Source organism: Lissotriton helveticus, chromosome 6, assembly GCF_964261635.1.
Source record: "Lissotriton helveticus chromosome 6, aLisHel1.1, whole genome shotgun sequence".
Classification (NCBI taxonomy): domain Eukaryota; kingdom Metazoa; phylum Chordata; class Amphibia; order Caudata; family Salamandridae; genus Lissotriton; species Lissotriton helveticus.
The window spans coordinates 680,110,990-680,137,617 of record NC_136067.1 but is presented as its reverse complement, the minus strand read 5'-3'; the positions used below and the strand labels follow the sequence as shown (position 1 = coordinate 680,137,617).

General features: G+C 41.9%; 1 protein-coding gene across 10 annotated transcripts in view; it reads left to right on the top strand.

Moving 5' to 3' along the window:
- SNAP91 (synaptosome associated protein 91) overlaps positions 1 to 26,628 on the top strand; it is a 797,825-nt gene that overhangs the window by 570,852 nt on the left and 200,345 nt on the right. For 8 of the 10 annotated variants that reach the window (XM_078648151.1, XM_078648145.1, XM_078648146.1 and 5 more), the window contains 5 exons: positions 19,853 to 19,960; positions 20,465 to 20,734; positions 20,933 to 21,010; positions 21,119 to 21,190; positions 21,706 to 21,789. In XM_078648151.1, coding sequence (XP_078504277.1) covers positions 19,853 to 19,960; positions 20,465 to 20,734; positions 20,933 to 21,010; positions 21,119 to 21,190; positions 21,706 to 21,789 — 612 coding nt within the window. The remainder of the gene's footprint in view (positions 1 to 19,852; positions 19,961 to 20,464; positions 20,735 to 20,932; positions 21,011 to 21,118; positions 21,191 to 21,705; positions 21,790 to 26,628) is intronic. The other 2 variants (XM_078648149.1, XM_078648150.1) reach the window with 1 other exon arrangement.

Here is a 26,628-nt window from a genome sequence, read left to right as displayed (position 1 = left end):
CATCTATGGATCAATGCCTTGAGTAATCTCAAGACAAAGGGTCATTTTGCACTTTGGTTATTGATGGAAGCAACTGCAGCCATGATGTCTGACCAGAATATTATTCTCCTGATGGCCAGAAGTAGCCCGAGATATGCAATGCTACCACAATTGGGAACAGCTCAAGGAAACTGATGTTCTTAGTGATATTGGATGCCCCCCATTCTGCTGGTCAGTGTTGCATACAGCACCTGTTGCCAAAAACTGCCCCAAAACCTATGTTCCCTGCCTCATCCATGTAAAGGGCAAAGTCGGAATTGGACTGAGCCTTCTGGTACCATAGGAGTGTCACATTGAAGTGCTCTTGGAATTCCTTCCAAATGGCCATATCTTCCCTGACCTCGTGAGACAGTCTAGTATGGTGGTGCTTGGCCAGTAGGCCCAACATCGCTCTAGCTATGTTTTTTGAGAACACCCTCCCAATTGGGGTCACCTTAAGCTTAAAGTTCAGTAGCCCAACTAAGACGTGCAGCTAATGAAGCGAGACTTATTTGGCAGACAGGCTCTCCTCACAGGAAGCCCGAAACCAGAAACCTTGTCCTGTGGTAACCTGCACACTCCTGCCACTGAGTATATATCATAATTACAGCAAAGTTGCTGCGCTTCGGTTTTTTTCTCTGCCAAAGGCACTCCTAGAACTTGCATTAATTGCACTAACTCATGGAATCCTAGGAGGGCCCCCCCCACTAGCTGGGGATCCTGGTGGTCCCATAAACAAAAAAAATCTAGATAGCGCACGGTCATCAGATGCCACTAAGCTTACTTATCGCTCCATCAAAAGAGGTGTAATAGACTGAGAGAAAATCTTGAGGCAAGCGATTATTCACAGATGTACCAGGAGGGAAGGACAGATTGTGGATCAGGTCTAAATTTGCCTGGTTCTTTCTTGGGCTCCAATACCTAATGGTGACCAGATCAAGCCATCTAATGGCGGAGTGACAAAGGGGCCTGCTAATCTATCGGCGTGCACTTCTTTGAGGTTCTTCTCACTGTCTATCTCTGGCGTATGTAAAACTGATTGATTCCTAGGTGGAGCATGAGAGGGTAAGGCTTTGGAGGGGATCCGAAAACTTTCACTGAAACCATACTAAAGCATATGTGCATCCTGACTGTGCTTATATTTTTCTAGCAAGTGTGCCAATATGTGTTGACGTATAGGAGAAGAGGCTTTGAGCACAGGGCTGTTTTTTTGTTTAAACATATTTTTATTATTTTTCAAAAGTACAACATACCATTGGTACAAGACAATTACATCATTGTTATGCAAGTTGCGTTAGTTGGGAGACAGTGCACAATGAGTTATAAGTGACCAATACACACATCTACGTAAAATGACTTGAGAAAATAAATAAACAGCCATGTAGTCACATGTCAACCAAATTAACAATTTAGCCAATGGAGCTCCCAGTAGTTGTACCATGTGTCATATGCTTTCCCGTGTGTAATCTACTTATCTGAAGCATCTAGAATATAACAGTAAACAAACTCCATTCGCAAATACCCCCCTCCCTCCAGTCCTATGCAAACTCATACAGTCCAGTTTATAATCCTTACGTTCATTTGAGGTTCTTGATAAAACTGCGTACTATAAACATTCATCTTGTTTCGTGACGTCCGGGGCATGATCTCCGTAGTGCACCTTCTATTGTGTGTAACTAAGGGTACTGTAATGATCTACGTCCACAGCTTTAAGCGACTCCAACATAACATCCCAGTCTAATGCTATTGGGACTTTGCATAGGCCTCTGAGCTCCTCTCTGCGTATGGCAGCACTCTCGGCACTGCCCCAACGGATAAGCTCACTATGCCAGGTGGGTTCTTTAGGGGCCTTCTTTGACTTCCAGCGCATTGTACTCGAGCACAGGGCTGTTAATGTCCTTTTGGTGCTGGCTGTTCCTTTGGCTGCCCATATTTCTTGAAACACTTGGGTTCCACAAAATGAGCACAGGTGCTTGAACTTGTCAGTGGCGCCTCTAAGACCCTCTTTTTAAATTGTATTGCCAGCAGACCGTTTTTTTGTCCCCTCCACCCTAGTCTGCCTCAGAGAAATGCACATTCTTTGTGGAGGAGAACCCCATATTGAACTCCGAATGTCATAAATGTATCTTCCTCTGGTCCCACGCAACGTCTGGCCTTATTTCCTTCATATTCCTGAATTTGATATCATACTGCAACCGTGCTCTACCTTGGGATTCAGATGCAGCTCTGTGTATAAGCGACATGTACCCAAACAAATCTGGGGCCAAGGCTGGGAACTTCTCAGTTAGGATCACTTAATAATTGGAAAACCTAGTCACCACTCCACCCATACTTTCTTATTCTTGTGTTCTCCTTCTTTCCCCGATTTTCCTTTCACTGGAACCATCCTAGCATTTATCAAGTCAAACACATTACAGAATTCCCCTTTTTGCATCTTTCCCCCTCACCTCCTTGGGAATATGCAATGCTATGGCCGATGAAGAGGCGAGAGTGGACAAAGATGTGCCAACAAGGATGGGACATGAGTTAAGGGCCATGGCCCTGCATATATACTAGTGGGTACTGTACCTGTTGGAGATAGTACCAATATCTGGGCTGCTGCACTGCCAGGTAACTCCCCTGCACCCACCCGCCTGTTGCTGATAATGAACTGGTCCTTGCTGCCAGGGTCACTTATAGTGAGGACTTCGAGGTTGGGACATCCCTAACATTGTTTGCGCCTTGTGACTGTTAAGCTGCCATGTTTGCCGTAGGAGGCTGTTGCGCGATGGGAGGAGCAGCCACCTTAACTGGTTTGTTCTCCTCTGGATGGGCTGAGAAGATCACTCCATTCCTCTGCCGTACTGCGCCCACATTGTTGATATTTAAGGAACTCACAGAAACCTGATGTGAGGGGGCACTGGCATCCACCCCACTACCAACTCATCTGTCGTATTTGATGCCCCAGGCAATGTTTTTTTGCAGAGCTCCAGCTAGGAGCGTGTACTAGGATCATCAGCCAGAGCCTAAAAACACTGTTAATGTCTTTGTCCGCTTATGCTCTAAGAAGGGCTGAGTGCCTGAGAACCTTGCCCTGCCCAAATGCACTGATCTGCACTTTAGGTCAAGCTTTCCATGCATAAAATATGTGAGTGCTTCTATTGAAGAACATAGATGCCTATCTTGGTCAATGATTGCTAATAAAGAAACAATTGTGACAAAGAGATCTGATTTTTTAAGGTAGATGATGTACTCGCCCCAAAGACGTTTGTTCCTCTACTCACCCATTGCCATCATTACCTTGATGCTTCTAGGCTTTTGGCCACCAGACTATGAAAGATTTTTGACAAACTTATTGGCATGGCGCCATAGGTTATAAACTTACCTCAGGAATACATGGTTGCCTTTGTCTTGCCAATTGATAAGAGCAAAATATGGATTCCTTCATCTTGTTGAGGCCTTGCCTTGAGCCACTTTGGTCATTTTATGGGATCTCATTAATGGTTCTAGAATCTTTAACGAGATGGATCGCACCAACGGACAGTATATTTTGTTTAGAACCCCTCAGTGTTTTCCTCCTCTTTGGCCGTTATTAGATTTTCACCTTCCATTTTTCTATGACAACGGCACTAGCCCACCTTTTTTAATCTGCTGCTGCTCAACTGTGTAACTTGCGTGCTTTTTGAGGAAGCGCAGCAGATAGTGTGTTAATTGTTAGGGGGCAGGTCGTGGTGTCATGAAGGCAGGCCTGAACTCGGAAACAAAGCCGTGTTTTGCTTCATTGCCAGGTCACTATGCTGGCCTTCTTTCTCCTTTTTCCATTTTTTTTGTTCCGATGTTGGAACACCTGCCTCAATTGTTTTCTTGGGGGTTCTGACCCAGCTTCCACAGTAATTTTTTTACAGGGAACCCCTTATCCCCAGCTTCACTTCACTTCACTTCACTTCGGAGCATTAGCAGCTGGTAGGGAACGAGAGTGGAGACACAGGAGGGGTCGCGGGGGTGGGTACAAAATAAAAATATTAAAAAACACTTGGCTCCTCGAAGCGTCTTGAGTCCTCTGCCGTCCCTTCTCAGTTGTCTCTCGTCCACTCTCTGCTGGAACCAAGAAGCACACAGGCTTCCACCCCTAAGCCAATCACAATGCTTCAATGCAGCGTTGTAATTGGTCTGAGCGCTGTGGCTCGGCGCTCAGATGGAGAATGGGAGGCTGGGCATGTTTTCCACCAGGCTGTGTAATACAGCTTGGGGAATATGCAAAGTGCGCATGAATGTTTGGCTGGCTAGAGAGGCAGTAGTCACTCCTCCTTCCGAGTGTCATGGGAGTCCCAGCCCCGCCCTGCTCCGCCCAACCTGGCATATACAGAAAATAAAATGATAATAACAAATAACTTCTGTTATCATTTAATTTTTTTACACTCCGAGAGCAGTGGGGCAACTCAGCCACCTTAGCAGAGGAGCCGCCACTGCTTCAGTGTTTTTTTTTTGTTTTTGATTTTCAGGATGGGGCATTAAAAAGTCTGCATACCTTCACTAACAATGCAATTGTATTTCAAGGTTCTTGTTTTGTCCACCAGAAAAGATTCCCCTGATGTCACAACAGTGTACATTTTTCATTTATAATGTTATTTTCGATCAATAGGATCATAAAAAGTACATCCTTCAAAAATAAATATTACATATTCATAAAAATCCCACAATCGGATACAAGTAAAAATCCAATATTATAAGATCATCGTTATGAAATCATAAACGATCAGGGAATCAAGCAACTTAAAGTGGCAATAAACAAGATAATGAGTTTCTTGGCAATTTGTTGCACAATTCCTGTTCTAGGTAAACAACAGAGCACAATGCAAAGACATATTCCCTAACATTAAAAACCACAGTATGCAAACCATCTGTTTTCCCAAGGATGCTAAAACCAAATAATAACTTCATGATAATTCCATAACAAGGAACAAGTTAAAACAGGAATAGCTCAGACATACACTTCGCAACAGTTTTAAGCTAGTATATTTAGGGCTATATGAGAACATCCCACCCCTCTTGTCGCTCTGGGATTAATGTTGTGTCAGAACACATAAACACAGTTCAGGTACTCAATATGCCATCAGCATTATACTTCACTCTCTAGACGCTTGGTGCCACTTAACCATAGTGCCATTTGATATTTAGCCATGCCGAACGAGAGTACTCTACTTGTGTCAGTTCCCAATATTCTAAGAGTGTCTAGATACCCCCTGGTGCCGAAGTTCTTGCAGAGGGACACATCCACTTAACCTGAAAGCTATGATACCAAAGACAAAAAAAATATGTTCCAAGGATTCTGTACCCCCATGGCATACTGGACACTGATGGGCAGAATATTTTGAATTGTGCCCATAGCAGTGCTAAAAGTCAGCGAAGCCTAAGACCAACTGTGTGTCGGTATACACTACGAAACAGAGCGGTGAAGATAGACACTGCGGTGGACCTGGGGGTCATGCCCTCCGTTACGGAGGTAAACTTCACAGCTAGGCGGTGCGAGAAAGAAGACACCACGGAGAGCAGCACACCGGGTGGAACAAGAGGGAAAGGCAAGGTAAAAAAAAACCTGTCTTCCAAAGTAAAAATTACTCCCTCGTTGAAGACCTTCTATAAGGTCTTAACTACTCCTTTAGATAAAAATAAAAAGGGGAGTAACATGTCAACTTCTACTGCCCAGGTGGCGCACCCGCAGGGTCTGCCTCTGCAGAAGGAGACCACCTTGCTAACAACCCTGATCCCACCTTCCGTTGGGGGAATAGATGGTCCGGGCACATCTATAGAACAACCTGTCACTGTCCACCCTTCTATAGACATCGCTATTCGGCCCTTGAGAGTCAAGAAGATCAAGCTTTGGATACCGACCTTCCACAACCAATGGAAAAGGATGATGCAGTCGAGGTTCTATCTCCTTTAACCCTGGCTAAAACTGGCCTTCCGGGAATCCAAGACGTGCAAAAAAAGGATCCCTTAAATGCAGAGGGAGGTGGAGCTGGAATTGGATCCCTAGCAGACATCTTAATGGCATTAAAGGACGACATTGGAAGAAGATTTACTATCTCCGAATCCAACCAAGCGGAAATTAAATCTTCATGTGAGGTGTTAACTAAAAAAGTAGAAGAAATCTCACAAAGAACTGATGCCCTAAAACTTGAAATTCCGTATATAAAGGAATCATTACATAGCTCCTCTGTAAAAATAGACAAACTAGTTCTCCAGAATAGAGATCTGAAGGATGATCTCGAGCGTCTCGAGAATCATGCCAGAAAGAACAATCTGAAGATTCTGAATGTCCCCGAGGACTTGGAAGGGGGTGACATTAAAAACTTTGTGATTACTCTTCTTAAAGATACAATCCTTAAAGACTTCCCAGAAGTTAATTTAGCCAGCGACATTCAGCGTGTCCACCGAGATCCATATAAGAGGAGTTCGACAAACCCCAAGCCAAGGAAGATCTTAGTGAATTTCTTAACGTACTCACTAAAGGAGAAAATCTTAACCCTTGCATTGAAGGCAGGCACGGTCAAACGTACATCTTCTGCTAGCCAATTTTCCTTTTCCATCAGGTCTGATGTCTCACACATCACAGCGTCAAGGCAGTGGGAGTTGGGCAAAAGGATGGCAATCCTGAGCTCACTGGGGGCTAAGGTACAATTAAGATTCCCAGCCTCGCTTCGAATAATGTGGAACAACCACATGTACAATATCCGCCAAGTTGAAGTGGTAGATACCCTCATAGAAGAAATTAAAAATAAAAGTGAGGTGTAGTATGCGGAGGCTAACTTAAGTCAGAGTCACCATTGAATTCACCTACCTGATATTTTATGTAGGGGTCTAACAGTCTGGATGTAGAACGGTCCGCTAGACATTCAGGGGGGGGTCTCGCCCATAGGGCTTTTGCCTTGTATAATAGGGGGGTTCCCCTGGGATGGGAAGAGGGGGCACAGGGTATGGTATGGGTGGAGGGTGGGGGGAGCACGGGTGGGGTCGCAGTGGGAAAAAACTCAAAAAAATATCCTCAGCCTCTCACCTATAACTTTGAAGCCATCATTATTATGTTTGATTATTTCTGGGTACCCTAGGGAAATAGGCTGTTTGAATGAGTAGTTCAATCAAATGTATCTCCTGGAACATCAATGGGCTTAGATGTCCACGTAGGGAACGGCTGATCTTGAAGTATCTGGAACAGTCTTCCGCGCATGTGTTTATGCTCCAGGAGACACATTTGAGTTATTCGGAGTCCAGGTTGACTTTTGGTAAATATCGTCGGGTTGAGTTTTTTTGTACCTCTGAGCAGTCTACACATATAAGGGGGTGGCGATTTTGATCAGATCAGGGGCAAATGGTAGTATTAAATCTGTTACCTCGGACCAGTCAGGGAGGTGGATAATAGATTTGGTCAATATAGGGGGGACTGAGCTTACTGTCATCTCTTTTTACGGCCCAAATGCTGATGATCCAACACATCTGTGTAATATGCAATCCAATCTGATCGGAACCAACACTCCAATAGTTATCGGAGGCGCCTTCAATGTTCTCTTTGATTCGGTACGGGACAGATCTAATCATAGTCAACACTTTGGTGCCCCACGTGTTCGTAGAGCATTAGTTAATATGATCTATGACCTTGGGCTAGCAGACCTCTGGAGGGCCAAGATGGGGGATAAACCTGGTTTCACCTTTTTTAGTAAAAAATATGGCCACTCCTCACGGATAGACTACATTTTAATAGATAGACTGAGGCTAGAGAAAGTCGGTAACATCTCTGTACAACCTTGCACTATCTCCGATCATGCCCCAATTTTCTTTTCGTATTCGGGGGGCAGGCAAAGCCTTAGTTCTAGATGGACTTTGAAAAGATCAATTCTCTCTAATGAGGATACTATTAGGGTTTTAAAAAATTCAACTTTAGAGTATTTTTCTTTAAATAGCGGAACAACAACCCCTGACTTCGTCTGGGATGCCTATAAAGCAAGGCTACGAGGCCAGATCCATAGCCTGACCTGCGCAAAGACTCGGGAGGAGCTACTGGAATTTAAAAATTTAGAACAGCAGATAGGTAGGTTGGAGAATGAGAGGCTAAGCAGTCCTCAGGTCTCTAGTGATAGGTTTACCCAACTAAATGCAGATCTGGATCGTCTGCGTCAAGAATATAGGGGCAAACTGGAAACAAAAGTTAAGGCTCAGTGGCAATCAAACAATATGCAACATTTTGAATATGGCGAAAAAGCTGGGGCCCTTTTAGCTTGGAAGGCGCGGGTTGAGCGCTCCAAGAACAACATAAGTAAGCTAATTATTGACAAAAATGGGGCAACATCATATAAGCAGACGGATATACAAAGTTGTCTCATAGCTTTGTTTTCTAATCTTTATAGAGAAGAGAATACTTCTCACCCAGAGTCTATTAAAAACTGGCTGAAGTCTAAAAATCTTCCAGTTCTAGTGGAAGGAGGCCGTGCCTCCCTCGATGCTCCCTTTACAGAAAGCGAGGTAAAAATCCACATCAATAAGGTTAAGAACAATAAGGCTGCAGGGACTGATGCCCTCCCAGGCGAGATATATAAATCTCTCCAGGACAAACTAATTCCGAGGCTCTGTGACCTATTTAATTATGTTTATAGCCCCGATAGGAGAGTCCCAAACTCTTGGAAGGAGACAACGATTATCCTTATTTTAAAATCAGGAAAGGACCCAATTAAAGCTGATTCCTATAGGCCTATCTCCCTGCTAAATGCCGACTATAAAATCTTCATGAGCATTTTGGCGGGGAGATTGGTTAAGTTGGTTCCTCAGCTGGTTCACACCGACCAGAAGGGCTTTATTCCCAGGGAGGTTCATTCAGGAACTGACTTTACAGTTAATTGGGAGTCGCTAATTCTATGCCCCTGGCTGTTGCTGCATTTGATGCGGCTAAAGCTTTTGATCGTGTTAGCTGGCCCTTTTTGTGGGAAACATTAAGGATAATGGGATTTGGCCCTACGTTGGTACAGACACTGATCAACTGCTACCAGGGGGCATCAGCAACGATTCTCCTTAATGGAGTGTTAACATCTAGCTTCAATATAATGAGAGGAACAAGGCAGGGTTGTCCCATATCGCCCTTGCTGTTCGATCTATATATGGAGCCTTCAGCTCAATCTATGAGACTTAATGAATTAATTACACCTTTTATTTCTAATCATTACAATTGCAAATTAGCTCTATATGCCGACGACCTCCTCCTCTATACAGACAATCCAGCAGAAGTTCTCCCTAGAGTGGAGGCACTATTGGAGGAATTCGGTCTATATTCTGGATATCTGGCTAATTCCTCTAAGACAGAGATAATGTGTTGGCATGTTCACAATTGGAGTGGGAAGGTAAGCAAAGAATTTAGGTATCTTGGGATAACAATAGTTAAGAACATAGAGGATATACCTAAAATCAACCTTAAAAAGGTTTCTAAAGAGATCGATCGCCTGTTTTTAAGAAGGAAACATCTGCCTCTAACAATATATGGCAGGGTAAACCTGGTCAAAATGGTCGTTTTGCCTAAACTGACCTATCTTTTTAGTACAATCCCCCTTGACTTTCCAGATAAAGAGTTGAGTTTAATCCAAGGGAAAATTGGAAGTTTTATCTGGGCGAATAAAAATAAAAGGCTCTCATGGAAAAAACTAAGGCGTAGGCTCCTAAAAGGAGGTTTAGCACTCCCCGATATCCATTGCTATTTACTTGCCTTCCAGTTTAAAAACATTCGGTCACTACTGGGCAATACAGGTGATTCTAATTGGGGGAAGTTGTTAACTGAGATGACTTTCATAGAGGGCGGGGGGAGTAGGTTTTCTTTATAAATTCGGTGCTCCGAAGTTTTTTAAAAGGGTTCGGTTGAAAATTTTAAAGTCCGCTTTAAATCTATGGCATAGAGTCGAGAAACAATGGGGGATTGGATATTATTCTGATTTTGCTCCGATATGGGACTCTCCCGGCCTACCTGCATGTTTAAAGGATAGCCTCGCCTCACCCATCAAGAATGCGGGCATTACAATCTGGTCGGACCTTCTATCCGTTGATGGTATTCACCCCTGGGAAGTATTAAAATCAAAAATCGGGGACTCCCTCTCAAGATTTAAGTATTTACAATTAAGCTCCTGGTTTATAGCAGAGAAAGACTCTATAGGAGGAAATTGGGAAATTGAGTCACGGTGCCAGAATACAAATATCATCAAGAAGGAGGTGGGGTTTTGGTATATGAAGCTCATCGAGGCTGAGGATATAAAATGTCCCCCACAGCATTTAATTTGGAATATGTCAGACCTGCAAGCCGACGCCATCGAACTTTACGAGCCCTCTCTCCAGATTTTGTATAAATCAATTAAACCCGCCTCTTTGAAAAAGAATCATTTCTTTGTTTTAAATAGACTATATTATTCACCAAAGAAGATAGCCAAATTTGCCCCCCTTTCGTCCTCAAAATGCCCAAGATGCGATTTTTCTCCGGCAGATGATGTCCATATATTCTTTTTAATGTGAAGAGTTAAAACAATTTTGGCAGAATGTGGAATCTACTCTTGGAGCTATTTTTAAATTTAAGTTCAATTTGAATCTTCCAATTGTGATATTTGGCACCGATAACATCTTGATTAATTCCTTGTCGGCTGTACAAAAAGGTCTGAATATGTATCTGATGCTAATCGCTAGGAGGGAGATTTGTAAGCTCTGGAAAGATCCACGCCCCCGTCGTATAAGAATTGGCTGAGGGCTGTATTGGATATGGCACGTTTGGACTTGGGTCACAGGGTTGACGATGGCTGTAACATATGGTCGGAGTTCCTGGTATTGGCCAGAGAAATGAGACTAATCCGAAACCCCTAAGTCCAATGATTACACCTAAGCTTTATCCAAAGAAGCTGGCCGGGTCAGGCCTAGAGCCAATGCAACTGCAGAAGCTTGGGGCGCCCCGGTTGGATTGATGGCTTTTCGCGTCTATTTGCAGTCGCTCTATGGTGAGATGAGGACAAAAAAAAAAAAAAGAATTTTGAGTGATGGGTACTGGATTGAGGTTAGAGTCAAAGGATCTTTAGTGCTCGTCTCACCACCTGGGTTATTGTTCTCAGGCACACCCTCCACACTATTCGCAAAAGGCAGCCCAGGAAATTAAACAATTTGTTTTAGTTGGTGGGATCCCTCCCAACTTTAGGATGAAGATTGGATAACATCAGCGGGGTCACAAGCCTGGTTATACCAGCCATCATCACATGGTCTCTCTTCCATTACCCAACGTTTGTGGGCTTCAGAACTTAGTCAAGGAAGAACCCTAGGGGTCCCACTGTCTGTATCCTTTGCTGGTTGAGGAGCACCACCTAAGTCCAGACAAACATCAACAGTCAGGGCATAGTATTTGATCAAGATGTGGCTGCTAGCTTGGGAGATAATTCACAAATCTATTGCCATAAGACCATCAACTAAGTTCCTGTGAGAGAAGCAACCCTTCCGTGCTGCGTATTGTTCTTCTGGTTGGATAGCTTTCTGCACCCACAATGCCACTCCTGATAATGGAATAGCAGTGAAGAACCTCTTGAAACCAGTGCGTAACTTTGTTAGTAAGTGATTTCTGATCTTCCCTGGCTCCCGCAGTCAACTTGGGAATCTGGGTAACGTAGATTGCTGCCTGATGGCACACTACCTGCCTCGTAATGTTAAACCCATTATGCACCATCCCTCTAGGCTGTACCGCATGGGAGCTCACCGGTGGGGGTGGGGCTTCACACAAACCCATGGCTCTTAATCTCCAATTTACTCCTTCACAGGGCTCCTTCCTTAGGGGTCCCATCCTGGAAAAAACAGAGTGATATCTCCCACACCCGGAGCTGTTGCTTAGACAGTGGTAGGGGATAGAGGGGATATTGGGAAATTGGGAAGCAATTTCCAATGGGGGCAGATGTGTTGGGATAGTGTGAAGCAGAAAGGAGGGGCTCCCCATTACTGTTGTGTTTGTGATTCCCCACCCTTTCACCTCCCTCCATTGTGATACAGTTTGCAAGGTTGGAGTTTTGCTTCCCATGTTCCCTTCCTTCAAAACCCTTCAAGGCCTTCTTCAAAGCCGCAACCTTGTACCTCAGATCCCAAATTATACCCATCAAGCTATAGAAAATTGAGTAATACTCCAAAGTGGAGATGCTAGTCACCTCATTTTCAGACCCCTCATTTAGAATAATGTCGGGCAGAGGATCGAGAAGCGGTTTCGGCCCACAATGACTTCTTTGTTACATACAGATAGATGCCTCTCTAACTCCTGTGGGAGAGGGCTGAATTTTCCCCCCTCCCCAGATAGCGTTCCAACACACATCTGGGCTTTACTAAACATTTGGGTTATGTGCTTGGTGGACACCGCTTAATGGGTTTGGTAGCATTACTGCTAGTAGAGGGGTACGGATTAATGGTATCACCACATACTGACAGGAGGTTATCAATCCTGTCTATTACGCATTTACCAGTTGCCAAGGTTAAGGTCTTCTTTTTCGCTTTATCGGATACAGAGACCCCCTTCCACTGCCTTCCGTTTGGCCATTAAAAGCATGACGAGTGGAGGCAATTACTTGCATACAAACCGTAAAATGGTGGTTAATATACCACAATTATATCAAACATATCCACTCCTGACTTCTAATAAACATAGCAGCCTATGCGTGCACTGGACTTTCCTCATTTCCTGGACTGAGGCATCACAAACAGGTCTCACGAGGAACCACTCCCTCCCCACTCCTGAGTACACAAAAATGAGATGAGGGGGCTGGTGGTTGGCAATAAAGTTCTGTCCAGTGTCAAATGTGAATGACTCCTGCAGGGAACAGATTCACCCGAGCTTCTAGAAACAGCCCCACCCAGTCTCTCCTCTTGCAAGAGCTTGAACAGATGGGGGAGGGAAAGGACTGATGGAGACGCCAATAGTGGAAAGTACCTTGATTAAGAGCAAGTCATGACCACAGCACAGAGCAAAAGTTGAAGTCTCAAATGAAAAACCAAGGGAGGTGGCCCAACTCTGCCTCTTCCTGGTGCTGACAGGCGCAGAACGGGACCGCCTTTTGGGCTGGGGGGAGAGGCAGCACTTTTAGCGCAATGTCTGGAGCCTCCCCTGTCAGCGTCTGGGTCAATGAGGTGCTGCAGATGGACCTTGGGACAGAGAGCCCCACCAGGGCACTATGGTCAATAGTACAGGCCAGACGAAAGATGCGTCCAGTGCAGTGGGTTGGAGAGGCAGTGCTTTGAGTGTGATGTCCGGCGCCTCCCACCAATGAGTCCCACCAGGACGCTATGGTTGAAGGTACTGGTGCTGTGGACCTGGAGCAAGGATAATGCTTACATAGACTTTGTGTTTTTGAAGGGGACAGTGTTCTTTCTGGAAACATATTACCTGTAGAGGACCGACGGATGACTGTCATTGCATCTAGTTCCCTCTTGATTAGCAGCAAACATTCCTGTGGCGTTATCACTCAATACAGCATGGGAGTATTTGGAGTTTCTAAGTCCTTATGTAATAGCTTTACTGAATTTTAAAGCTGCAGTTTCCGCTTTCAAAACTACAGCTATTTCCACTCAAGACACACAACAGTGCAAACATTGCAGCAAAGGCCAAGAGGCTTAAGGGCATGGGATAGTTCTTCTGCATACCATTCTGTGCCACTATGTTTATATTTGCTGTTCATGTTGGAAAAATTATATGTATCAAGTTTCCAGTCAAAGGTCTTCATGCTGCATTCTGTTCCACCATAGTCGTTTGTTTAGTGCTTGGAAACCCTTAATAAGGTTTTGAGTATTGTACATGTAACTGTTGGATTAGATTGGACTGACTTACTTTGCTGATGAATGCACCAATAGAAATTCACACAGAAAAGTCCACAAAACCAAAAAGATATCCTTCTCTATTTATAAAACATTCAAAGCAAGAATATCCTTCGGCAAAGCAGTTTAATTTTGAAATGTGGAAAGGCAAATACTTATGATATTGCAGGTTTTCATTGTAAAATGTTTAAAAGTTCAATGCTTTCAGAAGATCAAAACGTAAGTTTTATGTTACTTCATGAAAATAAGTATAATCTCGGCTCTGGACTGTGGTGGCTATTGCACCATTCCTTATAAAAAGTTTTCAGTTTTTCTATTGTCGAACTTCTACTATTGCAATGAGTATTTGGTATGAATATGGAAGAGTTGCATATATGCTAAAGGGTCGTTGAACTTAGCCCTTTCTGCAGGGTCATCATCAACATTTTGTCTTCACCCACCTGATTCAGCCTGCCTTTATTGGCTTTTATGACGCTGCGCACATTACCATTGCTAATGAATGCTAAAGTGCTTGTGCTCTCTTTAAACATGGTAGAATTGACTTATACCCTAATGTCATATTTAATTTACTTGTAAGTCCCTAGTAGTATGGCACTACCTGGTCCCATGGCTTGTAAATGAAATGATACTAGTGGACCTGTATCACCAATTGTGCCACCCAATTAAGTTGCCCTTCAAAACATGTCTCAGGCCTGCCATTACATCCTGTGGGGGATATTTAGAAGAAAGTGCGGAAGCACAGTGTTCTCCCAAATTAGGCAACGCCTCCCTCCAACATTTTCAAAACGCAGGGATGCTCCGTATTTACAAAAATACGGCGCACCCCTTCGTTTTCCCCTACTGCTCAAAAAGCTACCTAGCTCCAGTGCAGGCACCCTTGCGCCATGTTGCAAGGGTCTCTGCTCTGCTGGGGTGATTGTTTATGTGCAGGAGGTTTTCCTTCCTACACATTAACAATCAATAATGCGGATTTACTCTTTCTATGTGTGCTGCAGAATGCAGCACACACAGAGCAAATTAATTTCTCCTTGTATCGCCATTCTAAGACCAGGTATTACCTGGCCTTAGTTTTTGGCATTGCACCAGCCTTGTAAATCTCGGGCAGCTTCAAAAAACAATGGGAGTTGCGGTGGAATGCCCTCAGCAACGCCCATTGCCCACCCCTTTGCCGCAGCAGACTGCAGAGGTAAGGGGCATATTTACAAGGTGGCGTTAAGCCACATTAAGTGGCTTAGCGCCACCTTGTTTAAATGGGGAATGGTGCAATATCACCAAAGCTTAAAAAAAAGTGACATTCCGGTGGTGTTAGGGGCTTGTAAAAAAGCCCCTGTTTGGAGTTTCGAAACTGCTATTTGCCAGGCCTAAAACTTCCTTTTTAATACACACAAGTCACTCCTAAGGTATACCCTGAACAGCCTATAGGGTAGGGTGCATTGTGTTTAAAAACTGTGACCTATATTTTTAAGTTTAATATGTCCTGCTAGAGAAAAACTCACAGATTCGTCTCACTATTATGAGGTCTACCTCACACATAGGATCACACTATTACCTTTTTACATTTGATAACTTATGTTTGGGAGCAGATAGGAATGTCAAGTTTTGTGTCTGAAGAATTGTAATTTAAACACTTCTTAAAAAGTATATTTGGGTTTTAAATCCCAATTCTAGAAAAATGACTTTTAGAAAGTTACCATTTTCTTAGCCTAACCATTTGGTGTCTTCAGCCTGTTCACATAATTGGGCATAGGCCAATTTTGCTTTGTGTAAAGGAGAGAGCACAAGTACTTTAGATCTGGGTAGCAGTGTTTAGCAGTGTAAAAGCCAGCAACAATGGGTTCTGAAAACAGAAGGGGTGAAGCCAAAACGTTTGGGGGTGACCCTGTGGAGAGGACCAGGTCCAATAGATCCTTAAGTTGCCACCCTACTAAACATATGATCTCCTCATGTTCTCTTGCTTTTTATTTTAAACCAAAACAAAAATTAATTTGTATAGGTAAATGTGCATTCCCAGTTGGATGTTTTCTAAACTGTCCCTTTGAAATCCAGTGTTACATTACATGTTCTACATTTCAATGGTGAACACTTCTTGCTAGAACTCTAAAGTCTCATAGTTTCCTAATATTTAAAATATTGTCAATGTTAGATTTGATTTGCAGATGTTACTTTGACTAGCTCAGGCCAATGTTTATGAAACAAGCAATTCCTTGTGCGGTTCATGTCTTAGACCACTTGAATTAAAAATTTCCTGGCAGCTGATCGTCAGTAAATGATGGCCAAGCATTTGCTTTTGTTCCTGCAATAAGGGGATTCCAAGGGAGTTTACTGTTGGAATTCCTGCACTCTGCTCTCCTGCTTAGTTATGCATTTTGTGTTTTTGTTTTTTTATTGGGTGTAGTCTCCTTAATGCCTTCCTTTTGCATATGTCTAGTTCCTCCTCGTTGAGAAGTTTTTGCTAGGGACAGTGTTCTATGTGTTTTTTTCTAATTAATATGAATAGATACTGTACCTCGTCTTTAGTTGATCATTGGTTAGTTTTGGCTATCATATTGTTATGGATACTCAAATTTCCAATTTGAACTTACTTTTCTAAACTTTGCATTGTCTACACTGATGCTGACACTGACCCTGTAACCTTTTCTAGAGAATTCCACTAATGCTCTGTTGATGTTGGGTGACACAAGCTTTCTTCTGGTGTGGCAGACAGAGACTCCTACATCATTATTTTAGCATCTTTGATGGGTTAACCATGGTGTACTGATTTAGGAGTGATGTTAGCAGAGCAGCCTAAATGCAATTCAGAAATACAATTACAATTCACCTCATGTCTATAAATGGGTGTGTGAGACTGGGTAAACAGTAGCTGAAGATGTAACCCCTAGCTTCAACAGACATGTCATTTGTGATCCTGGGTTTCAGTTAGTACATGAGTGCATTCTTGTAGCATTGGTTTACTTGAGGTTTAAATTAATTGGAACAGAAACACCTGATAACAAGTAAAGTCTAGTAATGAGAAAGTTGTGTTCCAGAGAAATGGAGCCAACTGGTCTGTCAGTCAATCACTCCATCAACTCATACTTGTAGAGCACGACAAATCACCTGTGAGGGTATTCAGGTGTTGGGTTCTTGTTGGGATTATTCGAAGAGCCAGGTCTTGAGTCCTTTTTCTGAATTCAGGGAGAGAGGATGATGTTCGGGAGAACAGGGGGAGGGTCTAATACTTGATAGGAGTTAGGAGAAAGAGCCCCCTCCGCTGTTGCTTCGTCGGATGCAGAGTGTGTGAGCCAAAGGCTAAGGAGGTGGAGCGCAGGTGTCTGGAGGGTTGGTGGAAGTTCAGGCTCTGGCTGATGTATGCATCCTTGGTCGTGGAGGGCCTTGTGGGTATGTGCCAACTTGAATTGTCATCTTTTCTGAAAGGAGAGCCAGTGGAGGTTCCTGAGATCGGGGGTTATTTGGGTCTGTCAGGGATGAGTCCGGCTCATGAATTCTGTATCGGCTAGATGTAATATAGCACTGGTTCACAAACGGCTTCTTTGAGCTGAGTTGGCAGTTGCTGATTGCACTACATGGGTGGTCCTTTCCTGGAAAGATTAGTACACTTTTGGCATCACTACATAGATCCTTGAATTGCAGACTCCTGTCAGAGATGCGAACAGTTGCCATTCAGGTGATCTTTTTTAAATTAATACCATGATAATCCTATTATCCAAATGCTGCTTTGAATGGCGTAAACATATGCCTGATAAGACCAGTGCTCTTTTTCCACTGAATTCATGATATTTCTGTCAGCCCTCAGCTGAACAGAAGTGTTTCTTTAACAGGTGGTGTAATGGCCATGAACTCTTTTCCTGAACTGTGGAGGGGAATATCAGTGCCTTTCCCATGGGGGAATTTCAGTGTTTTTCAGTTTGTGTGGGGCTGAAGTTCAATGTCTTTTTGTCAATGCAACTCTCCTAAGCTGGAACAGTAGACTTGCAATTTTTGGTATTTATTATTTCCACATCACACATGCAGTACTATGTCTATATGACATCACAGTTGCATGTAATTTAGTAGCAATTAAATCATACCTTATTTTTGTATGGATCTGCTGTGCTATAAAAGTGCTGGTGCACATACCACAATGCAACACCTTAAGTAGCTCATTGATTGTTATAATGCAGATAGTTCAAATGGTGAGATTGTAGCAGAGAACAGCAAGTACGTTTAGTGAAATGCACATTAATTCAAATTAAAGCAGCACAGATGGTTTATCAACTATTTTTTAATAAGAGATGTGGTTCTAGTAGTAGTGGAAGAGATCTTGCTAAACTGCAAGCAACACCCATGAAGAATTTCTTCTTTGCAAAAGGTTTTCAACTTCAGGGCTTCTTGCTGAAGTGTACTTTCACCGTAGTCCTTTCAGTCCTCCAGAGATGGTTAAAGGTCTTTGAAGGTATACCCAAATGCAAGGTTTTTTATGTCAGGCATCAGATCTTAATTCTTATTTTAACCTGGACTGCAAGCCAGAGTAGTTCTATCAGCAATGTTCAAATATTACATTTTTCATTTCTAGACTATGAGCGGGTCTTTAGTAGGAAATATGGTCTTATAATGTGCAGGTTGGCTAGAATGCTGATGTGAGAGGAAGTGTCTCTAGTGAAGATCAGTCGTTGTACAGAGAAGTAGAGAGTTGGAGGAGAATCATCAAATGTGAATTTTGTTCAAGAGTGCTGTATTGAATTTTTGTTTCACTCTTAGGAATGATCACGATGATTATTATTTTTTAAGGAGGAAGGGTATTTAATGGGACAGGGAAGTATTGGGAATCTGCTACAGGATAATCCTGAGACAGGATCTAAGCTTAATAAAGTCATTGATGGATGATGTCTTTACATATAATTGTCTGTCATCGGCACATTGGTGTAATGCATCTCAAAAAATCAATTGGTGGTTAGTTGACAATGTTATAAAACCTTTTGCTGAAATTGAGTTTTAGGGGACTAATTGGTTCCACTGAGAAAGATATGTGGCAAACCAATGAGAATTTGGTTGCAGAAGCCCATTATGGATTCAAACAGTTTATGATTATCAGCAGCGTTGAATGTTTCTGCTACTTCATTCAAAACTAGAATGCACGGTTTCTCATCAACCATTATGTGGTATATGTCATGGAGAACCTTTAAAGTAGTTCACTTTGTCCTGAGCACAGCGCTAGATTCTGATTGGTATTCAGCAAGGGGAAGATTTTTGGAAATGTATTTGGTTAGTAGCGTGATAGTGATCTGGCCTACTATTACGGAATTAGGGAAAACACATAGCGAGCACTGATCACAAATTGTTAGTATTATTCAAAAAGTTGGATGTTCAGTTTGATGATCTGCACTCTAATTGTGCATTGAAGTAATTTGTGAATGTAAACTGCTTTATCTTGTGTTATGTGTATAATTGTACCAGACACTGCAATAGGTAAACTCAAATGCCTGAATTGTTTCTAATGCGGGTGTTTAGACTAGTCAAAATGATACATTTTTACTTCGTTTTCACCTGTCTTGTGATATGGCTACAAAGTGCATTTTATCGCTAATTTATAAGATTAATTAGTTACTTTGAACCATAGGTGATTCTTCGCACATGATATACGAAAGGCAGTATTAAGGAATCACAGCAGTCCATACATACCGTCTGTTTGACTGACAACAAAAGTTCATAATTTAATTGCCATGCGGTGTGTGAAATATTTCGTTAGCTCCATGCAGTTTATTTGTAATACTACATAAACATGCTTCTCTGACCTTATACAATGAGAACACTTACCTTTGTACATTGATGCAGTTCCTTTTTACAAATTAAATCAATGTAAAACTAATATGCTATGATAAATATGAAAAGAGGAATTTGTTTTGTTCAATGAACACGTCAAAAGGTAACTCATGTTGTATAAGGAAGATCAACTTGTTTTGATACTTTTTCTATATTTTTGCTCTTTTCCCATCTTTTAATTTCTGTTATTTTAAAAACTGCACTCTAGATGCCTTTGCAGCTTCTCCTGGTGAAACCCCTGCAGCACCCGAAGGGGCAGCAGCACCAGCTACCCCCGTCCCTGTTGCAGCAGCTCTTGATGCATGTTCAGGAAATGGTGGGTTTTACGTTGGGAAGTTTTGTTTTATTCTCTTTGTTGTAGTCTTCGGTAGACACCTTTAAATTGATGATCACAGTTGTGGGTACTTGTACGATATCTGCCATTTTTGTAATCCTCGTTTTGTTCACTTGACTTTGAATAGCTAAAAAATGATAAGGGTGACTAATTCTCAGTAAGGAATTAATATGGCCGGACTCAAATTCTGTTTTTCTTTCACAATCATTTTGTCCATTTAAAACTCATTATTGAGGAGTTAAGAGATTGAGTGAGGTGTATAAATTACTGAGAAAATATTTGTGCATAATTGAAAAAGTGGCATAATTCTATTATTCTTATCTCAACATTTTAGATTGTCTTATCCAGGGACGTGTGATGAATGTTAGATTTGGGAAGTACATTTGTATTCTGTACTTGTACAACATACTTTGGCCATAGTTGTGAATGGTCTTACTAATTTCCTGCTTACTGATCCTGTATGTTCTTTACTTTCCTTTCTACAAGACCCTTTTGCCCCATCTGAAGGTAGTGCAGAGACTGCTTCTGAGCTGGACCTTTTTGCTATGAAGCCAACTGAGACCAGTGTTCCTGTAGTTACCCCTACAACTAGCACAGCCTCTCCGGCTCTTGCAACTACTCCTTCTCCTCCTCCTCCTCCTCTTCCTGCTGCAGCCACCACTGCTACTACTGCTACTGCCACTACCACAACCACCACCACATCTGCCTCCACCACCACTTCCACCACCACTGCTCCTGTTCTAGATATATTTGGTGGTAAATTATTTTGCATAATTTCCATTTAGGTGATTTTATATCTGGCTGGTCAAATTATTGTACTGTCTTCTTTAATTGCATGTGCATGTCTGTTGTGAAAACTTTGAAGTGACAATGACCGCCAGGTACATTTTCTAACCTCAGTATAGGTGGTGAGGCGTTCTGCAAATAACAAACACATTATTGATCTTATTGTAGATTTATTTGACTCTGTATCAGAAGTATCTACATTTCCCAAGTCTGACGCCGCACCTCCTATTGATCTACTAGATTCAGGTAACAAATCGCACCTTGTCATGTTTTTGATTGTTTGGCTTGAGTTTGCTGCTTTGTCTTGCAAAGATTGAAACATTATTTGGCAATGACTTGGCCTTTTTTTTTAAGATGCTTTTTCATCTGCTTCACATGGGGTTTCTCCTTTACCCGAGAGTTCTCTCACTGCTGATCTGCTGTCTGGTGAGTGCTCGTTTTACATAGTCACATAAGTGTGATTCAAATAATATGTTGGTTGTAACATTGAAGAACTTCACATTTCAACAGTGTGAGCAGCAGATTGAAAACACACCGACCTTTAATTAGTAGCTTTAACTCATACCAGAAAAACATATTATCAGCGTTTGAAACTTAGGAGACACATTACACATTGCATAAACTTGCCATAGTGAATTCTATATTTGGGTGCTTATCTTCCACTGCAATTTACTAATCCTGCCATCAAAAATTCTTCCATGTACGAATATCTAGGCTTCTGTCTGCACTGCATTGATTGAAAAGAGGAGTGATGAATCGCAATTGCTCATCTCATTATGGATGAATGCTGACTTGCTTTTAGTTGCTCTTAGTTTTTAATTTGTTGGTTGCAGCATTGTGATATGTGGTTATGTTTCATAATCAAACTGCAAATCATTGTGGCATCGAAGCAAAATACTTATATTCACATTGATTTTCATCCCAAATTATGTTTATTCTAGTCGATGCATTTGCAGCCCCATCTCCTGTGCCCACTGCTTCTCCTGCAAAAGTGGAGTCTTCAGCTGTAATAGATTTATTTGGTGGTGGGTATGATTCCTTCATTGCCGTATACAACTGTTGTATCACTTATAACCAGTAACATAACACATGTGATGTCTTGTGAATACAAACTACTGCTCGTAGTCCATTTGGGCTAATTTTCACTTGTGGGATTGTCCATTTCTTATTCATTTGGATTTTTTATTTATTTATAAAGTTTTATATAGGGCAAACTAGACCCTGGAAGGGTATCAGAGTGCTTTACACATATTACAGTAAGTAGAAAACAATACAATCAGGAAACATAAATGCTAACCGTACTGCTGCAAATCAGGAGAAGGACACTGAGTTAGACACCAGGATGTAGTCAGCAAGTGCAAACCCTGATTGACGAACTGTGTTAAATCCATATAACTATAAATGAGTAGGTGGATTCAGGGTATAGTTTTGTTAATTAAAAACAGTTTAATTTATTTTTTGAAAGATGTGCTTGAAGGGTTCAGTCTGACTTCAGGGAGCAGGGAGTTCCAGAATCTAGGGGCCAAGCTGGAGAAAATTCGGTTGTAGGTAACCCTGGGCATAGTTGTTTGCACTGTGCATTCCTTGCAAACCTCATCTTGCTCAGTGCAAGCAGTCGTTTTCTGCCGCTCGAGTAGATTTGTACTCGAGCAGCAGCTTTCTCAACACGGACTGGTAGTTTCTCATTGCGAGCGGTCGCGAGCATACTCGACCACTCTCAATGAGAAACCTGGCCTCCCGCATTGAGAATCTCGCCGGGAGGTTTATATTCCACGCTCGTGGTCGGCAACTTGATGTTGCTGATCGCGAACGAGGAAAAAGTCTTGCCGGGATGTTATTTTGCTCGCTCGCAGTCGCCAACTTGATGTTGAGGACCATGAGCAAGCATAAAATGCCCGCTACGCTACCCGTTTTTGCACTGTACTGCGTGCAATTCGCATAGCGTGTAGTTGCGCAAACTACACACGGTCAGCGAGCGTAGCGTAGTCCTACGCCTAGGGTTGGACTTGTAGGTCTTCTTTTTCCAAAATGTTTGAGGTTTCAACATTAAGGTGACGTGTAGGGATTTATGTATCCTGCATGCAATTTTCATTTGTACCTTTGCCTCAAAAGGGAGCCAGTTTAGTGCTTTCAGATCTGGAGTGATGTGGTTGTTCCTTTTGGATAAAGTTATGAGCCTTGCAGCAGAGTTGAGGGATGCCCTTATAGGAGCGAACTTGGATCTCGGCAAACCACATAGGGTGACACTCCCATAGCCTAATCTGGAGATCACTAAAGCTTGTGCTGCTGTTTTGAGGTCATCGAAGGAGAGGAAAGTTTTTTTTTTCCTTAGAATATTCATTTGAAAGTTTGCTCTTCTGGTGGTTGAGCTGGCGTGTTCCTGCATCCTGAGATTCTTGTCAAGTGTAATTCCCAGTGATCTTGTGGAATCTATAATGTGTGGAAGGTACTTAAAGGCTGTTAAATGTTTCATCCAGTCTTCAATGACGTGGAATCGTTTTGGTGGGGCAATTAGGAGGAATTCGGTTTTAAGTGATTGGAGTTTGAGGTGGTGTTTGGTCAGCCAATTTGTTTTTTTTAGCAAAGTTGTGTTGAGTAATTGAATATCTGCGGGGAAGAATATTTTTAGGTATAATTAGGTGTGATCTGCATACATGTGCTTTGTACGTTGGAAAATGTCATAATTTCAGTTAAAGGCTCCATGAATAGGTTAAAGAGAGTAGCTGACCAGGATCCTTGCGGGATTCCTAAAGTGACCGGAGTGGTAGTAGAGAGGGGTTGGTTAAACTTGATTCTTTGATTATTTGAGGCAAACCGATTTAGGACAACCCCTGATAATTCCATTCTACTTTCAAGTAAGTCAAGGAGGCTGCCATGTTTGACTGTATTGAAGACGGAGGATAGGTCTAGGAGGATTAGGGGGCAAGATTTGTTTTGATCTAGCATTATAAGCGTGTCATCGACAATGTGGGTACGGACTGTTTCTTTACTGTAACCCTGACGGAAGCCGGATTGGAATTAGTTCATGAAGTGGAACTTTGTGATGTGTTTGCATAGTTTGATATGGAGGCATTTCTCAAGGAGCTCTCCCAGAGAAGAAGTGGTGGAGATTGGACTAAACTTATCTGGGTTTGTATGAACTGCTGAGGGTTTTTTTTAGAATTGGGGTTTTCCGCCCTGATTTTAGGCAGCCTGGTAAAGCCTCTTGAATTAGTGAAGCATTCACTATCTTAGTCCAGAGAGGTAGTAGAGAAGTTTTAATCTCATTGAAGATGTTAGCTAGTAGAAGGTCACAGAAGTGGTTTGACAGTTAAAATGTTTTTGAGATATTAAGAATATCATTTTTATCAATGGTTTTGAATGACTTCAATGATGCATTGTTTTTGAGGAAGAGACTTTGTAGGTCTGGGGGCTGCTTGATTAGAGGCGGGCTGGGGCTACTTGTAGGTATCATCGGGAGGTATTTGAGAAATGGGGTATTAAAGTTTGGAGACCACAAGAATCTTGTTATCCAATGGTGTTGATTCCAAATGAGCCCCTTGATATAATGCAGCAAAAAAAAAAGTGATGAGAATAAAATATGTATGGCTAGTCAAAAACGAGATGATAAAAATACAGCCAGAATAGAACAGGTTAGAGTTTTAAAAAATGCATCAGGCGCATCAAAGGAATTAAACTTAGCATACGGCATTAAGATAAGGAGTAGCCAATCTGGTTTGCGAACCTGTGAAGCATTGAAGAAAGTCCCAGAGTTCCAAGATGATTGGAGTTGGCTCCCAGGAATATTAATTAAGCAAAACCTTGAAAAGAAGGATTGATGTAGTTCAAATCCTTTGACTCTTTGTTCCTGGAACACCAATGGCTTAAAATCGCTAATCGAAGACCAAGCGGTAATGGATTTCCTGAAAGCTTCCAGTATAATAATGTTGCAGGAAACCTGGTCGACGTCTAATGAACCCCTTATCGGCTATATTGAATACTGTAATAATGCAACACATGAAGCCAACTCAGGTCGCCCACGTGGTGGTCTTTCTATATATATTTCGACAAATCTTAAAGCATCTCACTTTGAGATTGACCTCCATGTAAAATGGCTCCAGTGTGTTAAACTAATAGCCAGTCACTCAATTATCTTATTAAATGTGTATTTAAGTTGTAAAAAGAAAGTTAGATCTTCTCAAATAATCCTGCTTTGGGGAATGGTAAAAACTTTATATTATGAGCATTTGGATTCAGTATTTATTATTTCAGGTGATTTTAATATGCACTTTGATCCTTTCAATGGGCAGACTCTTGACTTAAAACGGTTAGCTCAATGGACAGAATATGAGTTCAAAAAATACAACCTAAAGATTTTGCATGATTCTGATAATATTCCAACACTTAACAAAGCTGAATGTTCCTCTGTAATAGACTATACTATACTGTCTGAGAAATTATATAATTTAGTAAAAAATTACGAGATTGTCCCAAGGATCGAAAGTGATCACAATCCACAAGTCATTCTCCTTGACATTGATCCGGAGTATCTGCCAGAAACTAGGACTATGATAAAAGCTCCAACAGCCTTTAATCTTAAAAGGTTAATTTGGAATGGAAAAACTGAGGATAAAATCTTGGGCGTTCTTGGCTGTTTAATTCAGGATACGCACTCTGCTTATGCTGAAGGGCTGTCTATGGTTGAGCTTTGGTCCCATTTGTGTGATAAATTAGTAGCTAAATTTGCTAGAGACGAGCCCTGTAAGGGTATAACACTAAATCCCAGGAGACCAGGATGGTATTCTTTCAACTTAGTTTATCAAAAAAGAAAACTTAATAAAGAAATAAGATTACTTCACAGGAATAATAACAGGCTACCGCGTCTCAATATATCATGTAAAATTAGAGAGTTAAAACAGAGATACAAGAAGGAAATATGGATAGCAAAACAAGCCTATTATGAATCAACTTGGGCAAAAGTCCATCATGCATGTAAATCCAAAGACCTTCGGTTATTCTGGAGCATCATTAATGATATTGAGAATGGTAATAATAGAGGCAGCAGTGCTAATGTTGATGAAGTGAGTTGGGTGAGTTTTTTGAATGAAAAAATTGACACAGAATATTCAGAAAATGATAAATGTAGTAATAATAGATTAGTTGACATGCATAAAGTAAAAGATAGGGGGAGTGGGGGCGGCATCTCTCCTCCTCATCGTAGAGTGGATATGGAACCCTGGTCGCTCAACAAAGTAAAAAAGGCGATAAAAAGGATCAAATCCAACGGAGCACCAGGTCCAAACGGTATCCCGAATGCAATATTTAAGGCTGAAGTGAGTAATTAGCCGGAGTTATTAATGCTTTTATTTAATGAAATTCTTAAATCAGGTCTTCTTCCGTTATCCTGGCACGGGAGTATTATACAGCCGATTTACAAATGTGGCCCGCAGGATAATCCGGCTAATTACCGTTTAATTACACTCACTGACGTAGAGGCAAAAATATTTGCTAGTTGCTTGCTGGATGAGTTCGAGACTTGGGCCTCACAGGAGGAGCTGATTCCTAAATTTCAAACTGAGTTTAGAAGGGGCGAATCAACCCATACGAATTTGATTTTATTAACGTTATTAGGTGAGAGAGCCAAAAGTAGGAAGCAAAGATTATATGTTTGTTTTATTGATTTAAAAGCCGCTTTCGATTCTGTACCACGAAATAGTCTTTGGAGGAAGCTACAGAATTGGGGTATTCCAGAGTCTCTATTAAAAATGATTATACTGTTATACTCCAACACCTGGGTGCAAATCAAAATAGGCGATGGTAAACACATGACCCAATGTTTAGCTACAAATGTGGGACTAAAACAGTGGTGTGTTTTGGCTCTTTGC